The 16907-nt window shown below is 47.8% G+C and overlaps 6 protein-coding genes across 6 annotated transcripts; 1 reads left to right on the top strand and 5 right to left on the bottom strand.

Annotated features, from left to right (window-relative positions):
* Positions 1 to 589: 589 nt before the first annotated feature.
* BDW47DRAFT_117436 (uncharacterized protein) lies at positions 590 to 3398 on the bottom strand (the record flags this gene model as incomplete). The annotated part of the gene is made up of 8 exons (XM_024815080.1): positions 590 to 1075; positions 1191 to 1520; positions 1579 to 1760; positions 1812 to 1883; positions 1935 to 2171; positions 2230 to 2377; positions 2443 to 3081; positions 3147 to 3398. 8 exons carry the CDS (start codon positions 3396 to 3398, stop codon positions 590 to 592), a joined length of 2346 nt encoding a protein of 781 aa, XP_024672162.1.
* A 1534-nt stretch (positions 3399 to 4932) lies between these two features.
* Positions 4933 to 5927, bottom strand: BDW47DRAFT_125590 (uncharacterized protein; the record flags this gene model as incomplete). The annotated part of the gene is made up of 2 exons (XM_024816408.1): positions 4933 to 5123; positions 5180 to 5927. The coding sequence occupies 2 exons, from the start codon at positions 5925 to 5927 to the stop codon at positions 4933 to 4935; spliced, it is 939 nt and encodes a 312-aa protein (XP_024672163.1).
* Positions 5928 to 7893: 1966 nt separating this feature from the next.
* On the bottom strand, positions 7894 to 8574 carry BDW47DRAFT_105402 (uncharacterized protein). The gene has a single exon (XM_024812558.1). It carries the CDS (start codon positions 8468 to 8470, stop codon positions 8084 to 8086), a length of 387 nt encoding a protein of 128 aa, XP_024672164.1. The 5' UTR covers positions 8471 to 8574; the 3' UTR covers positions 7894 to 8083.
* Positions 8575 to 10272: 1698 nt separating this feature from the next.
* On the bottom strand, positions 10273 to 10951 carry BDW47DRAFT_105404 (uncharacterized protein). The gene is made up of 2 exons (XM_024812559.1): positions 10660 to 10951; positions 10273 to 10607 (listed from the first exon to the last, which is right to left on the bottom strand). Exons 1-2 carry the CDS (start codon positions 10721 to 10723, stop codon positions 10435 to 10437), a joined length of 237 nt encoding a protein of 78 aa, XP_024672165.1. The 5' UTR covers positions 10724 to 10951; the 3' UTR covers positions 10273 to 10434.
* Positions 10952 to 12156: 1205 nt separating this feature from the next.
* Positions 12157 to 15634, top strand: BDW47DRAFT_105405 (uncharacterized protein). The gene is made up of 2 exons (XM_024812560.1): positions 12157 to 13694; positions 13748 to 15634. Exons 1-2 carry the CDS (start codon positions 12620 to 12622, stop codon positions 15475 to 15477), a joined length of 2805 nt encoding a protein of 934 aa, XP_024672166.1. The 5' UTR covers positions 12157 to 12619; the 3' UTR covers positions 15478 to 15634.
* Positions 15635 to 16861, bottom strand: BDW47DRAFT_105407 (Fig1 domain-containing protein). Its single transcript, XM_024812561.1, has 4 exons — positions 16686 to 16861; positions 16538 to 16606; positions 16124 to 16475; positions 15635 to 16038 (listed from the first exon to the last, which is right to left on the bottom strand). Exons 1-4 carry the CDS (start codon positions 16708 to 16710, stop codon positions 15660 to 15662), a joined length of 825 nt encoding a protein of 274 aa, XP_024672167.1. The 5' UTR covers positions 16711 to 16861; the 3' UTR covers positions 15635 to 15659.
* Between the last annotated feature and the right edge of the window lie 46 nt (positions 16862 to 16907).

A 16907-nucleotide genomic window follows, 5' to 3' on the forward strand; every position in this document is an offset into this window, starting at 1 on the left:
AAAGTGACTAATTATGGTAGTTTTGGAGATATTCTTCGAAGCTATAGCAACTTGCAAGTTGTATATAGAATCAAAACCCAAACTGCGTGAAGAGCTCTCGATCAGGTGCCATTTACTCAATTGCAGTGACTGACTTTTCACTTTTCTGATGAATAGTATGAGACCCACCAGCATTAAATGAGTTATTAAGATGCTCGGAATACGCACTCAAAAAAACCGGAGCTCCCTTGGCTTGTAGATGTCTGTATATTCACGTCCTTCTTTCAGACATCGGCGGTTAGATATACATATAAGTTGGACACAAATATTTTTAGATATTAAAAACCTCCGTCCAAATGCATACACATCATATACACAGCAAGATCAATTGCCAGCATGGTAGAAGACTATAGCATATGCATCTGCCTGGAAGTAAATGAAAACCAACCTACTACCCAACAATGAGTTACCCATTGTATACTCTCTGTTCCGTTCTTCTTATTTTCGAACGATACTAAATTTATGAGTATCTCATTTTATGATTATCAAGTTGTATAGAGTATTTCTTTTATGAACATCATATATCCAACAGCATGGCGACTTCTGGCACTCAATTTTCTTCTTTCGGTTCCTGAGGCGCCTGCATCTGGGGCGCCTGTTCCTGAGATACCTGTTCTTGAGGCGTCTTTTCCTGAGGTGTCTGCTCATGAGGTGCCTTCTCCTGAGGCGCCTTGCCCTTCAGCGATGGCAGCCGCAAGAAACCACCCAAGTCCAAACCACCACGGTTTAAACGAACATTCACCCGGTCAGACAGGTACCTGTCAGTGCTAGGCGCCACAAAACTATAAATCATGACAACGAAGAAGTATATATAAGCGAGCACAATGACGTACTGCCACGATCGCCCGCAGGTCGTAGCCAGGGCATTGGTCATTGTCTTCGTAATAGGAAGCTGGGTCAGTGCGCGCATATCACCAGTCGCTTGGACCTCTGCGATACCATCTAAGATGCTTCTTAAAGTTTTTGGTACGGGCCCTGCCTTTGCGAATGCTGGGAGTAGGATCCTTTGCATCTTGCCCATCAGTTGATTGACGTACTGTAAATCGCGTTAGCCTAGTATATCGCATTGGTTAACATGGGCGCATGTCTTACAAGAGTCAAGAACACGGATCCTGTTGATCAGTATCGTTAGTGAGAGGTCACCCATCAACCAATAGAGAAGTTCGAGTCTTACGGATGACAGAGAAGATCATATTTCTGTAAGCCGACACCAGACCCACGACGAGCCCCATATCGCGCTTATGAGCGGACATGGGTCCTGTCACGTACAGGACCACCGTCACATATCCGTGCCCCAGGCCTGCCAGAAAGAAGAACGCCATGCTTAGGCGATACTGATTTGTATGGATCAAGGCCCTGAGGCAAGCAAGGAATCCCATCCCAAAGACTGCACCCACGGCGACGTGCCATTTGAGGTACTTTGGCTGGATCAATGTTAGAGAAGCCAGCAAAAAGCCGGCTACCAGCCCAGCGGCCCACAACTGTGAATGTGTCAGAGATGTTCTCCTCTATGCTGTTAATGCAATAATGAACACTCACGTTCTCCCATGCTCCTTGTAGGCCAAATCGAGGCGTCACTGTCAAAAAGACGACCAGTTGAGCTATAGGTGCAAACCACCAGACAAGTGAATGCAACCCCGCGAGAGCCATCTGCGACACATGTGTGAGACTTCGCATCAAGTAGGCTGGGTAAGCATTGTGGTCGTTGCCGTAGTTGTATTCTGAATTCCATAAGTACGTGATCCATGTCTAGATTACTTGACTATCCTTACCATATACCAAAAACGCAAGCAATACAAAACCACTTATTGTGATAACGGCGATTGTCTGGGGAGCGGACCAAACTATGCTTTTGTCAGTGTATATTGTCTCTTGAACAGAAAGACAGCACTAACCCCAGATAAACTTTCCCCAGCCGAGGGAATAAGTGACCATCGCAATAGCAGTGGTAAATATAGACAGGCCCAGCCAGTCTTTGACTGGAGGATCGTCGACGGGATGGTTGTGCAATTGGTGATATGTTGGCGGATGATATGCAATGAACAGCCCTATTAATGAAGCGAACGAAAAGATTGCATTAATATAATAGCCCCATCTCCATCCTTCGCTTGTGTTCCGTTCCAGTGCAGAAACTATAGGTACTGGGTTAGCCAACCTCATCTCTGCCTTTTTCAACAGTGACTGACTTACCAACAATGACATGCAAAACTAGTAGGGGACCAAGAAGACTCAGACAGAGCCCTGTTACCGTGAACCGCTGGCGGACAGGAACCAGTTCGGCCAGTGCCAGCCAGGGCCCAAGGACCTGAATCCCTGTACCAATTCCCAAGAGAGCACTCTGGACAGCCAGTTAGCTATGATTTGTAAATTATCACCAAACCAGAAGGGAATCGCATTAAATACCAAGCCAGTCATGTTGACGCCCTGGTCAGAGCGTCCCGCTGCGAGGAATGCGGCGAGCGACACCGCGTTTCCGAAAAGAAAAATCCACCGACGACCAACATAGTCCGAGAGACGCCCGAAGAAAACAGAACTGAGCGTCTGGGTAAACATCAAAGTGGGATAAATCCAGAGCGCCGACCTCAAGTCATGCACACCGGCAGGAAATTCGTTATACGCAGCCGGCACTGAATTTGTGACATTGAGACCGGATACAAGGTCTGCCATCTGAAGGCCTGACGCAATCTGCGTTACGTTAATCGATGGCAGAATCTCTCCCATGTTCAGACTCCGTGCGATGCCAGTGAAGTTGAACCCCGAGGCAAACTCTTGCGGGTTTGTGTGCACAACCCCCCAGAACATATCATCCGGAAATAGGCTTGACTCGAGCTGTGTGGTGTTCACACCGTGTGCCATCTGGGCCAGATCTAGCCCGTCGGCAACGTTGGCCACGTTGACACCGGCTGAAATTGCGAGTAAGTTAATGGGTCTGAGAAGGTTGTATATGCGCCGAAGTAGGAGCATCGCTGGAAGAAAAACCTGTCCTCCATTCCAGCTATTAACCGTTCCTAGAAAAGATGCATTGAAACCCAACGAGATTGACTTGGTGAAAGTGGTTAGTTCTACGCCGAGAGTTGACGAAGTTGCAGGATGCGGATAGGGCTTACAACAAAAACAATTATAAACTGCCAATTCGTATAAATACCATGAGACTCGGTCCCCGGCGCTGGAAATGAATGTGCCGGATCTAGCTTATTGGGCGGTTGAGAGGCGTCCTGTGTCTTTTCACCCAAATTTTTAGCTCCTGTTGGCTCTGTGGGACTTTCAGGCCTTGCTTCCTGAGTCTCCTTGTCTTCAGGCTGGCGTGTAAGCTTCTCCTGGGAATCCCCAAGGACGTTCTTCTCCTGCATCTCTGCCATGACGAACAAATCGATACCTGCCAGAGGATCGTCACAATGGGGCGCAACAGGTGGTGTAATGTGGAAAAATCACATTATTGGGCCCCCGAGTGGGATTTATAGACACAGTTGTGATCTTTCGTATGTGACCACCTTCGCGGCATGGGAGCTCGTGTTCATCTTGAGGTTATACCATACAAGCTAAAATTGCATGATTCTCCATACCCTCGGCGTCACTTTTCCGACATTCAAAATGGGGACCCTACTTCGGAGACCAAAATTGAAGCTAGTGGACGATCAGTCTCCACTCGGGGATGTTGCTTGTCTCCACCCCTTTCTCTGGTGTGAATCGCATCCGTTCCACGCGGTCATGTGTTTTCCAATCTTCATGTTTCTGCGTCACTACCGACCGATAGTTCCATAAACTTCTTCCAAAAACATAGGCTTAGAGGCTTGTGGCTGTGATCATAATACTTTCCAAGCTCCGGGTGCCCTTCCAGTTATTCGTACGAAACTCGAACTTTCCTCACCCTTCTACCTACAGTTATTTGTTATTATGTCTCACGTGAAAGGTCTGAGTTACTCGCCTTCGATTTAGGGCCGACAACTCTCGCCAAATCTTGCACTAGTGTAAACAGCAAGTCTCACTTTTCCTCATCCTTCAGTCCCAACAAGGCTTCCCATTCCTATCCTCCTCTAAATACAGTCCTGCAACAGCCATAAACAACAATTGATACAATCCGTTCAAACTGAAGCCCACCCTTTTTATTTTTTTTTGCTATTCCGGTACCAGCTAGGACCTGGCCACGACAGATTTTGCGACTTCTTTCGGTGACGAACCCGTCAGGTCTTCCAGTGGTTCAACTCAAGCTTCCATTTCGCGCGGAAGCCCTCGTCAAAAACTGATGGCGGACAATGGTTTGAGAACTGATGTTTAGTTTATATACGTTTTTGAGACCTCTCATGTCTTTATTGTCTAATCCTGCAGAGTTAGCACTCGATTGATTGACGAGATAAGAGAATTGGGTGTCACTGGCCCAGTGCATGCCCTCTGTCAAATCTCGGTCTGTCGCTATACTAGAATGTAGATCTTGAAATTTTTAAATTGCATAATCTGCGAATTCCTGTCGTGTTCATACACGCAAAATATCGGGCTTATCATCATACATCATGTTGATTATTTTGTTGTGGCTATTAATCATCACACACGCACTGGCAGTGAAGTACACATTCGCCTTAACTCCTACGTGTTCAACTTTGGGAACCGCTGAATTGAAGCTCATGAACCTTAGATTACATACACGCCCTGTACGCGCCGCCCATGATGTTCGAATCTGTGGAAAATCTGCAAGGCAGCAGGCCCTTTGCTCATGGACGGCGTGATTGGTACCCTTTCGATGATTTGAAGCATGGATAGAGCTCATGTTTGTAATGCAGGTGATGGGAGCGGGGCCTACATATGCCTATGGAGCTACACGTGGAGCTGTACAGGGGGTGGGTGGACTGTGTAAGATGCTAGTGAGTCAAACGGTAGCCAATCGGCATGTCAACCAACTCAAGTCGCACGCGATATGTCCGACCAGGTGCCGCTAGAATAGAAGCGGCTCGGTGTCTTGTTGCTGTCACGGCTGGATGAGACCGGAAGGTACGCCGACTGGGAGACATCTTTCTCGGTGTCAGTGGTGCGCTCTTTGACGATCCTGTAACCTTTGGGAAACCGCGAGCGGGAGTAGGATGAAATGCCGCCTAGTTTCCAATCGTTAGATAATACGCCTTGCATTGAGTATACGAGACGTGCTTACCCATAAGGAGAAAGTATTTGCTGATCACTGGAAGCCAGACCGTAATGGCGACGAGCTGGCCGAAGGACCAGTGACCGAAATCGATAATGTTCATAGTGCGGATGAACCAGAAACATCGGGCGTCGACACATACAGCTAAGATGAAGAGCAATTCAACAATGACGGTAAATGCCGAAAAAAGACGCCAAAGCCGGACACCCCATTTCGTCTGGCGAAATCGCTGCAGCCAGTCGTGGATCTTCTGCAGATAGAGAAAAGAACGCAGCGTCCCACGGCGCGGGGGTGGCTTGCTCCTATCGTGCACGTATGACCATATCCACTTAGTGACGATGGTGAGCCATATGAGGGAGCAGAATGGGTTCAAGATATAACGGAAGAGCTGCTGTGGAGAAAGGACTTGGCCCCCAGTCCATGGATCGATGCAGTAAATGAGGGGCGGGGGGAGCCCGCCGCAGCTCTCTGGCCAGTAGTTGCTCTTGACCCCGTCGATGTTCTTTATCTGTGGCAGAGGGGCAATATACAGTGCCACTTCGGACAGGACGAACGTCGCACAGGAAAGGAAGAAGATCCACGGGGAGTTGCGGTGCCACTTTTGCAGACTCCACATGGTAATTACGACGGGCAGAATGCCTGCCATAGACACCATGCTGGCAATTCCCTCGTTTGCTATCAACATCTGGTAGGTTGATGCTTCGTACACGGCTTTGAATTTGCGAGCTGCCAATATCGCAGCCTGGGATGCAAGCATAAGGAAGCATTGCGCTTCTTGGAATTCTACCAAGACTGTCTTAAGTATCAAGTCGTGCTGCTTGAAGTAATGACGGATCTTGTCGCCTCTCGCATTGGTAGATTCGGTATCGTGAGAATGCTTGAAACGAGTGGCGAAGGACACAACTTTTGGGCCCAAATGGAATACGCGGAGAAAGAGAAAGACATAGAAGACAATGCCAATTTGCATAAGATACGAAATAAAGACCTAGGGATCGGATAACAGGGTCAGCCCAGTCTTCAAGGAGAACCCTGTGGTAGAGATGTGTGGACTCACGCCGGGGCCCCCCAGATCACTGTTCACTTCACTGTTGATGCCAATACACATATCGCCAGTGAAGTAGCCAGATCCGCCTTCTCTGACTACATAAAACCAGCCATCATCATCCGAACTCTCACACCCTTTGAGGCGACTGTCAGGTTCCCGGCAATAATCATTCACACAATCCCAGACTGTATTAATATAAGCATTCTCGCCATCCGTATTCAGAATACCGAATTCTTTGTCACACTCAGAAAGATTGTCAAAATCGGCAAAAGTGTATGTCGGGTCTGCGCAAATTGTGGAGTTTCCCATCGTGAAGTTCCTGTAGCAGATGAGCTCTGAGTCTGCACACAAGAAGGGAAGAAACAGGGAGCAGAAATAGTTTCTATTATATTTATGAGAGAGCCTTGCAATGATGAGTCGCGTGGAAGCTCAATACTCAGCCAGGGCTGCAAGGCTGTGTCAGGCTAAGCCGTGATGATAATCGTCTTACAGCCCTGTTATTGGTCCATATGCCAATGGCTCTGAGACTCAGCTCCGCAGCCCAACCAGCGCGTTTCTTTTTTAAGTTACCATTCTATACGGGCTGACCACTTAGATGAGGACGGGTGATGGACCGATTTAGCGTCTGTTGTAGGATCCACATGGTCGGGCACCTGGGTTACTTCAGTATAAGGAATCAGGGAAGTTTCATCGAAGTGTTGCTTGATTACACATCCGTCGCACACATTTGAGTATCATAATCCTTTGCAGAACCATCGATCCATGCCCAGGAGAATATACCAGTGTTATATCAGATAGCATCAACAGCCACTCGGTGCATAATGGAGAATGCAAGTCAAGGTGTAGTGTCTCAGCCTTGCGTTTTTGTTTTCAAAGTTTGTTAGCTTGCAAGATAGATGAGGCCAATCAAGTGGGCCCAGTCACTGGTTTACCAAATTAAGTATTTTATACTCTTTGCTAAGATATGGCGAGCGATACAAGATGAGACAAAAGAAAGACGAATGCCTTAAGGATCGGATCCCCCCACTCCAGAGAAGGGTACACAAAATTTATAGTCATTACATGTATCATCTCCTTCTATAATAGTATTATCACTTATTAGTTCGAAGATGTCTAATCACATCTTTATTGATTTTTAGACCATCCCACTATCTCGAAAATATCATGTTTGGAAAAACACAGAAGAGAACCCTTATAGTAACAACGACGACTAACAGACAGGCACTAGTTAGGGTTTCGGCGGTCAGGTGTCCGCATCTAGTCTTTATCAAACCTTTTATGCTCAGTTTTAGTACATGGCAACATGGAGTATTCAGAAACAGTGCTTCGCCACCTTATATTCTTTGACATTAGATGCTTTTTTCGTGAATTCTTTCTCATCTGATTCTTGGTTCAATCTTATAAAAGCTTGCGCGTTTACAGGGGTTTACTAGATGCTGGTGAGGATGGCTTGGCGCCGTCGTCCAAATCATGCAGAACTTGAGACAACGATGAGCTGTTTCCGTCCGGCTCGGGGTTATGGTTATCAAAAGTAGACACTAGGGATCTTAAGTGAAGATTAACAACCCAGCGAAGGTAGAACTTCTGTGAAGTTCCAGTCATATTTACGTCGGTCTATACAAAGACACGGCGGTAGACAAGAAGGGGCGTCGTACGAGTCTCCAAACATTGAAGCAATCCTCAGTATCTTGCTGTCATTAAGAGACAAGGATAGATTTTTTTTTTCTATATACAAAGGGTTCGAACATATAACTATCAGGCACATACTGTCCAGTATAAATATCAAGAAATCTCCAATACCAAATCACAAAACATGAGATAATCCTTGAAGTGTCATTTGAATCTCACCACGTTCATAGACAAGCTCTTTAGTTTCCAATATAGATGTACGGCGCGCCCTTGACCTGCACGCACTCCGCTGAAAGTTCATTACCGTTGTCACCCTCGATGTCAACAGTCGTGCAATCCTTGTCACACTTGTCCGTGGGGCATCCACCAAACTTCTTCGGGCCGATGTTGTTTGCTCCGGTGACGCTGGCTTGCATGATAGCGCCATAATCATCGCTGTCCCAGTCCGAGTTATCAGCGACGGATAAACAAAGGTTGTCGTATGAATAATCGAAGTTCAAGACGGGGGTGCTGGCCGTCGCGGACGGGCAGTCGCCTGCGTCAGCAAAGTACACCATGCCTGAGTAAGTCACGGCGTTTGCGGAGGTGGCCAACACGGAGGCAACGAAGGCAGTAGTGAGTTGCATTTTGGTGGTGGGGGATGACTTGGTTTGAGAGTTGTGGTAAGATAGAAGGATTCGTTTGGAAGTATAGTTGGGTTTGTTCGTTGTCGAAAATGTGAGACCGTTCGAGGGTCTTATATAGGCTGGTAGATTGAATCTAGGCCATATAAGCTGAATGCACTGCCTTCTTTGGAGGCATGATTTGCAGTGTTAACTTCCCTATTGTCCCGGCTTATACATAGTACTGGAGATCTCATTCCAATCACTACCAAAGATAGTCCGATCGACGGCACTGCAGAAGTCCGGGACAGTGGGGCAAGATTAGTGATTATAGCTTATATCCACCCCACTTCTAGACCGTCCTTTTTCATGTGTTATCCATTACTTGATTTGTCCAATGACTCTAAAAGATCCTGGTATACCTACATTCATTCAATCTCAGGGTGATGTTCATACGGTTACGTATAATTATGAAGCAAGTCACATGGGGAAATCTTTCGCTTTTAGCGACAATACTTCTACCAAAGGCATAGTATGTAACAGAAAATAGATTTCGTGTGATTGAGAGGTAGGGAGGTGGAGATAGAGTTCTTTCTGGATCCCACGTCAGCCATAAGACTGTCAGATATGACTTCATCGGCTCCACATGCGTTTCAGCCCAGACTTGTATTCGTATGGTCCGTGTGTGTGTCTGACTAGAAATGGGGCTAGTTTTGGACGATCAATGGGTGCTTATATCAAGGGGCGACAGATGCATTCGTATGCAATATGTGGGCTGATATCACTGCTTATCAGCTACAAAGTCCTTGTTAGGGAATGCTATTTTGGTCTATATACATGGAACAAGATATATGATATCATTATCATATGACACTGGAGACCGGAACATGCACGATTCTCTTTTACTAAGAGAAATTCCTAGATGTAATTCCCTTGTTAGCAGTGAGGGTGCAAACAATGTCAACGATTGACCCCTGGGTAAAGCATTATGATATTGAGAGTTTAGACAATATGACCCCATATATAATATTGAACTTGGGTCTTTGCGTTGTGTCGACGCTCAAATAGAGATCATCTTGCCATCTTTATGGCTGGCTCTTCCGTCAAGACAGGTATATATTAACTGCTTACGAGAGCTTCTCCTCCCAGTCTACCTTTACTTTCAAAAAGCAAAAATGCATCAATATGGTTGCCCGTCGAACTACGTTCCGAAGGGGATTGATGCGGCGACGCCTCAAGATGCGCGAGATAATAGCTGGCAACAATGTTACCTCCCACGTAGTGAGTTACTTGGGTGGGTTTCGCTTTGGTTCATGCAAGAAGACAACTTAACTATTTGAGTCGCTTTTTATAACCACATAGAGCCGACCCAGACACCCTGGCACAAAAAACAGTAATATCAAGCCAGACCGTGATGAAAATGATGATTTTCAATGATTGAAAAGAATGATGAAGACTATGGAGAATCAAAATAGTACGGGACCAAATGGCCAAGCGCGGTCTGGTGTTCTACTACCAATACCTGGTCTCCCTTACTATGACCCTCGGGTTCTATTTGATGGTGCCGCAATATAACATGGCTGGGAAATAGTACTCACAGATCTCAGAAGTGTTTAGATATCTTTTGTAGTTGGCTAGTATTCTTTGCCATAGATAGTATATCAGTGATAATGCCTCACTCAGACCACAACACAGCCAGGGGGCATGATATATGCACACCACTGTCAGAACTCAAAGCTAATTGTACCGGAAGCGAGCCTCCATATACCCTGACCACCGATCCGGGGTAAGAGTTATCTAGTAATCCCAATATAATTTCCTAGGGTTTCAAGTTTCTTCGTATTGAGAGGCGTAACACATTCCAATTATCTGACATCGAATAAAAGACCTGCCTTCATAACATCACATCCGTCCCCCCCACAAGTGCCAGCCACTTAATCCGTCACCAATATGTATAATCAAATAGGCCATAGTTGATTATATGTCGATCAGTGTACGGTAGCCGTCACCACTGCGAGAGTCCAGAGGGTGGTGCCGTCGTAGTAGATGGTAGTTCCGTCAATGTCTGCAGTCCTGGTCGCTTGAGGCACGGAGGGTGCGGGCGTGATGTTCTCAGCCCAGATGGTGGTTCCATCAGCATAAATGGTGGTTCCTTCGACGACTGTATCCTTGATTAGCAATTACATATCTCCAATGGATAGTGATTAACTTACCTGCGCTTCGGGTAGCAGAAGCGACGCCTCCAAGGGCAAGCAAGAAGATAGTCTCGAATCTCATTTTGATGGATAGAAGGTTGTTTGATTGTTATTGTTTTTGGTTTTCTTGTCTGTTCAAACAACTGGGCTGTACTCGCTGCCTACTTATATACCTTTCCCAGGTAGCTGAGCTGTTCTCTCGAGATAACTCTACCTTGTATCATTGGCCCCATCATCACATCAATCGAGACAAATGCAAACAATGCGCCAATATACAGAGCCAGTCGTCTGGGGTAACATTGACGCTGAGAATTTTAATCAATATCGCGGGGTGGGAGAGGGGAAAGACAGTGCCCAGTGAAAGTGTAGCGCCACCAGGCTCAGTGTCCATGGTGGCTATAGGATAATACAGGTAAGGCCTCCCCCACTAGAAATTCCGCCGCAATCTCGAAAGGGTAAATGGTGTTTTGGCCCCATCCGTTTGCTCTCGGGTGAGTAAAGTGGCTGCAGTCATCAATGTAACATCAACCCCCAACAACCCAAATATGTATTAGTTGCGGCTTCCTTCGTCTGCAGAAGAGGCAAGTGCACCATGTGACACTTAACGGCTATCATCGCAGTGGGACATCTGTGTATATCTGTAGGATGCCTTATCGGACCTCCGAAGGGGAGGACACAAGGATCATCTTCCTGAATCCTGCAACCAGGAAGACTGTCACCTGTCTCAGACAACTCCACGTGACATATCTGATGCCCTTGACGACTCTATGCAACGGGTCCAATCCGAACCCCGCGGTGCTACCCGTAAATCACGCGAAGTAAGATAGTTTTCCTTGGCTAATGAATCATACTTTTGATATTAGCCAGGTAGCCCTGACTCATCCCGATTGTGTAGAGTGATCAATGCTTTCGACAGGCGGATTGCTTGATAACCCCCTCTGCGGGGTCGAAGAAAACAACATACGTGAAAAGACGCGGCTATTTGGAAGAGGAAAGGAAGGAGCATAACATTCTGCTATCCAGGACTTTTCTCCAGCTAAACAACGGTAGATAACCGGGACATGCGTGCCGAGACGGCACGAGCCGCTCCACATTGTTGCATCCGTCGGGTACAATGGCTATTATAGAACACACAGTTATGAAGTTATGAATATACCGTCTACAGCCGTAAACAAATAGACTGTATTGATGATTTCGGGTTTTATTGGTTCATACTTCCAGTTAGCATGCTAATGCAGTAGTGTTAACATGGGTTGGTGGTCAATTTAGGGTGTTTCATATATGTGTTGATTGCATCAGGGATGACTATTTTGTCGCAATTATCTACCTCAAGAATCTGCGTCTACATCCGGACTTATTAACCGTTTCAATTCACTCATATACAAAGCGTGGGCAATGCTAAAAGGCAACTGCGATGGGTGGCCCCGTGATCTGTCACCTGACTACGAAGGACTAGCCATTTTTATTCCATAGATTTGACTTGACACACTTCATCTCGTTCAACCTCATCAATACGTTCAATCCCATCAATTTTGTCACGAATCCATCAGCTCCAATGTTTTATACCTACACAATGTCCTCAACTCGGCGGATAGTCTCACTTCAGATAATGCACACCCCAAGTGCAGGGGCCTTAAAGCGATATATGCCCATTTCAGGTGAGCGAATAGCAGCGCAACTAAGGAATGGCAGAGGCTGCATGAGTACCAGTTCAAAGGCCCAAAGCAATTTTCAGCTGAGGTTTCTCAAGTTTGCTTTTTGCACATGTGTCTCATTTGATTGGTGCGTGTGAAAGGGGTCCAATACGAAGCTCGCTAGCGATCCTTGTCGCTACTCACTAGTCGAGTCACAGTCCCACTAACCATGGGCATTCCACTTCGCATCCGAACCATCAGTTCTCGGAAGGCCGTGGTACCCTTGCGACAGTCGATTTTCGTATATGATGTATTGATTTTAGACACATTTAAAATCCTGAACCATGGCTCAACAGCCCTCTCGCCACGTTCAGGAATGGATCAAGCAGCAACACGCCGAAGCGGAGGATGCTTCCCGGAAATTGCGTAAAGCAAAGTCAAAACCTCGAAGTTCGCTCGAGGATGCTCTCCGCCATGAGCCGGGCACACACGCCTGGGTCCCAGAGCAGATCCCGTTACCCGAATCCAGTGACGGGACATCCATCTCCAGTAGCACCGCGGAAGGCTCCGGCGGATATGAAGACCGGGGTGGAAATACAGCGCGGCGTTCACTGCATATGGTCGACCGACACGACACCTTCATTCCACCGGCCTCAATTCCGCTGCCGGAATCACGGCCCCCCTCGCTAGTGGAGGGGCGCTTGTCGCAGCAGGTGGCGACGAGGCCGAGACAGAAGCCCCGGTCGCAGTCGCAATCGCAGTCGCAGTCATATCAGCCTTATGATCGGGTTCTCACTCGCGCGGCAGGCGTGTTCGACCACATCAAAAATGGCAATATACGTACAGAACCCCGCTTACGGAATACCTCTATTACACTGTATGAGTATCACGGTGATGGCTTGGTGACGCGCGTAGGGTTAGAAGATCCGGACTCAGTCTCCGATTTCCGGGATGTGTCAGAGGGGTTAAGAAGGCGCGTCTTTCTTATCGAGGATCTCTCCGTGAGAGCAATTCACTGTTTTGGAGAGACGTTTGGGATTACACCAGAATTCTTCGAGGAGCATCTGCTTAATTCTGGATGGAGCGGAGCAAAGTACGATGATCCCCCGGCACAGTCGTGGACAACAGCCAGACTGCCGAAGTCTTATACTTCGATTCAGTGGTTCCGGCCTGTGTATCGACGACTTCCTATTTTTTCGAGTCGCGACCGTAAAGACCTGCTTGATGTGGATAATGATGGGCTCAAGTATACTTCGGGGGGTTCGCCGGTTAGTATCCGGGCAGAGACGAATATCTTCCGTTCAGAGTGGGATCTGCGCATGGATCCTCGAGGCACAATGAACGATATGGGGAAGTTTGGCTTAGTGGAACGAGCGTCAATCTGGAGAAGGTATGACGAGAACAGGGGATATGAGATCGGTCAGTCTTCAGACCCGCGCGGCAAATTCTGGTTATACTGACCGGAAACGAAGCTGTTGTACTGCTTGACCCTTTACCGAAGATTAGTGTTGGTCATGACATAACATTGCGAGTTCAGGAAAGCGATGCTATTACAGATGATGGCGACATCCTGAGCGATGATGAAGATCATGACAACGGCAATAACGATGGAACGAGGACTCAGCCAATAATAATAATAGACGGCGATGATACAGTCGAGCGACTAGAGATTCCGATCGAGAACCCGCGGCGAGAAACGGAACGACGACCAGTGCTAGGCTGGCTACACAGACGGCGCAAGCCCAAGATCAGCGAGGAAACAGTCAATGTTAAGACAAGCCTCCAGGTACTAGTCAAGCAGATGGCCCCTCGCAGGTCCATCACCATTGATCTAGAGGAGGCATTCTTTGCATACGACGAGTCCAATGTGGGCACCCTTCAAAAGGAGCTCACCGAGACTAGATCCACGCGCCAGGAGTTTGCTGAGATAATGGATAGACAGGGTATAGAGGTCAGTCTACTTGACATGCTGTTCGGGATTATCCGAAAAGACACGTCAACCTTGCTCCAGGTGCTGGGCCAGATCTTGAGTGACATGGATACCGATCTTCTCGATGACACCAAAATGGAAGATCGGCTAGCTTTATGGCGTCAACTCATCAAGAAGGCAGAAAAAGAGCTCACCGAACTAAAGACTTCAACCAAGAGCTTCCTGGGTTATTTCGGTATTACGCACATACCAGATACGCCTTCAATCGCCTTGGATGACAATGATATCAGCAGCGACGTATCAGATCTCTTCCAGGAAATTGACAAGATGTTAGACCGGCTCCGTCGTGGATCTGCGGCATTGACGTCCAACATGGGCCTTCTCGACAGTCGACGCTCGATCGATGAGGCTCACGCCGTAACTAGACTCACCGAGCTGGCCTTCCTCTTCATCCCTTTATCATTCTCTACGTCCATATTTGGGATGCAAATCAAGCCATTCGAAGACTCGGTCCCGTTATGGAACTTCCTCGTCGTGGCGATTTCTGTGACGACATTTGCGTACTTAATGCGCCTGACTATGCGCAGCCAGTGGCTCTCCAACGTGAAGCAGAGTGTTAAGCTCGATGTTAGACGGTACGCGGAGCAGCACAGTCTCCCTGTGCAGGTCCGGTCTCTATCGATGCTTTTGCTCCTCCAGTGGTCTGGGAGCGTCGTCAAACGCAGCAGTAAGTTCACCTCGGTGTGGATAACACGACACAGTCGCAGGGCTGGTGTGCGGTTATGGGAGGTCGTTGGATTCCCAATCAGCTTGGTTACGCTTGTCGGCCTTGTTGCAGTCGTACCACTTTCTGTCTTGTGGACTCGAAACCTCGATCACGGTGTGCAGACCACGGTTACTATTCCTATCCTTATTGCAATTGTGGTTCTCGTCGGGATTCCATACTGGAGAAATTCGGAGCCCGAGTTTCGAAGCGCATTTCCAGTGCTCATAATGGGTTTGCTCAAGCGCATCCCGCGCACCACCCGGTTCCTCCTTCTTGGTGGCCTTGGGATCGCGGCTTTGTTCATCGTTCCACTAGCGCTCATATGGACGCGACCGTTGGCAACGGGGATTAAAGCTGGTCTTACCACAGCCATTGTAATCATTCTGCTCTTGGGCGCTGCCATCCTCTCCATGGGGCTACTCTTTTCTGGAACCTCCCGATATGCGCGAGGGAGTGCTTCCGACGAGACGGACCGGTCCTCAGAACCTTACCTTGATCCCAGTTAACTACGCTCGTTGTGGCCAGATCCTACAACCAGAAGTTATTCTATGTTTCAACATCGCCGCCGTGTTGCTAAATAAACTAATCATATTTTGACAACCCAACTTTCCCAATAGGTACATGCCACCCGAGGGGTCCGCTTAATCAAAATAAGCCCAATGTTCGCACACATACATGAAAAACGATATCAGTCGTCATCCGTCAGCACACGAATCAACGCAATACTCCAAATCATGATCAGAAGCGCGAAAGTCGAAAGGCCCATGCACACCACCGCAGCCCATCCGAGCACCACGGCCGCTATCCCTACATGGCTCTCGACGGCGCCATACGTCAGACCCTCGGCCATCGTTCCCGCAGCACTGCTGTTGATGTGCTGCCACAGAATCGAGATCAGCCCGAACATGAAGCCCAGTGCTATCAGCCCTAGCGCGGCCTGCGACACAGGCCTGGACGGGAAGGGCTTGACTTCGACCTCTGACCCTTCGGCATTGACCTCTTCGTGCCATCCTGGAAAAGTCCATAGTAAAACGAAACATATAAAGGTCAAGATGATGGCGATGAAGCTGCGGCGTTTAAGCATTTGCACCCTCCTTGGGGGATGGACGAGTAGAGTAGACTAAAGAAAGACACCAAGAAAAGAAAACCTACATCAGCCCATCAAAAACCATCGTATCTTTAAACCGCTTCGCAATCCATATCAGATTCAGCGGATCCGCAGTGGAGTTCCCAATCTCCTTGGCCAAGCTAGCCAGCGCTTCAGCGCTGTTGGAACAAAACCGCAACCCATCACTCCGAATCAAACAAAGACCCATATACGCAGCGCGGATCTCCGTGATGGCCGCATTGCGAGGCTGCGTCACATTGTAGACCTTGTCCGCGATGCCAGGATTGACCATCGCAGGATCCACTGGGTTCGGCGCGTTGATGTCCCTATATTTGAGGGAGACCAGGTACACGTTGCTCAGGCCGTTGGTAGAGGTGCATCCGGCGAGGACGATTGCTGCAGTTTGTTAACTAACATTATCGCTCATCGATTGCAGACGTTGACCAACAACTACTAACATAGAAGAATTATCGCAATCGAGCAGACCACCATGATAATATGGTGGTACCCGATCATGGGGATGTACCCTATGGGGTTGGCCAAGTCAGCTGAAGACCTCCGCGGGACATTGTAGCTCCGGTGTAGTGGTGAGAGTCACTCTCGTACTGAAGAGGGCGCGTGGGATAGCCATGCTTGGGGAGCGTCTGTTCGATTTTATCGAGGACGCGTCGGTTGGACTAGATTATTGATAATGTGTGGGTATATATAGAGTGGTTTTAAAGTTTTGTCACAGGTGAAGGGAGTAGAGTAGATGTTTGTTTACGATGGAGAAGAGAATGAGCAGTGTTCATGAATGTTTGATTTTTGCTTTTTTTTTTTTTTTTTTTT

This window comes from Aspergillus candidus, assembly GCF_002847045.1.
Source record: "Aspergillus candidus strain CBS 102.13 unplaced genomic scaffold BDW47scaffold_21, whole genome shotgun sequence".
Lineage (NCBI taxonomy): Eukaryota > Fungi > Ascomycota > Eurotiomycetes > Eurotiales > Aspergillaceae > Aspergillus > Aspergillus candidus.

What these genes read in the sequence shown, in the direction of transcription:
- BDW47DRAFT_105402 (XM_024812558.1), bottom strand. Translation starts at nt 8,470, where the DNA reads ATGCAACTCACTACTGCCTTCGTTGCCTCCGTGTTGGCCACCTCCGCA.
- BDW47DRAFT_105404 (XM_024812559.1), bottom strand. Translation starts at nt 10,723, where the DNA reads ATGAGATTCGAGACTATCTTCTTGCTTGCCCTTGGAGGCGTCGCTTCT. An exon ending in TTCTGCTACCCGAAGCGCAG is followed by an intron (nt 10,608 to 10,659) that starts GTAAGTTAATCA and finishes TCAAGGATACAG; the next exon opens with TCGTCGAAGGAACCACCATT.
- BDW47DRAFT_105405 (XM_024812560.1), top strand. Translation starts at nt 12,620, where the DNA reads ATGGCTCAACAGCCCTCTCGCCACGTTCAGGAATGGATCAAGCAGCAA. An exon ending in GAACAGGGGATATGAGATCG is followed by an intron (nt 13,695 to 13,747) that starts GTCAGTCTTCAG and finishes CCGGAAACGAAG; the next exon opens with CTGTTGTACTGCTTGACCCT.
- BDW47DRAFT_105407 (XM_024812561.1), bottom strand. Translation starts at nt 16,710, where the DNA reads ATGGCTATCCCACGCGCCCTCTTCA. An exon ending in GATTGCGATAATTCTTCTAT is followed by an intron (nt 16,476 to 16,537) that starts GTTAGTAGTTGT and finishes AACAAACTGCAG; the next exon opens with CAATCGTCCTCGCCGGATGC. An exon ending in ATGGTTTTTGATGGGCTGAT is followed by an intron (nt 16,039 to 16,123) that starts GTAGGTTTTCTT and finishes TAAACGCCGCAG; the next exon opens with CTTCATCGCCATCATCTTGA.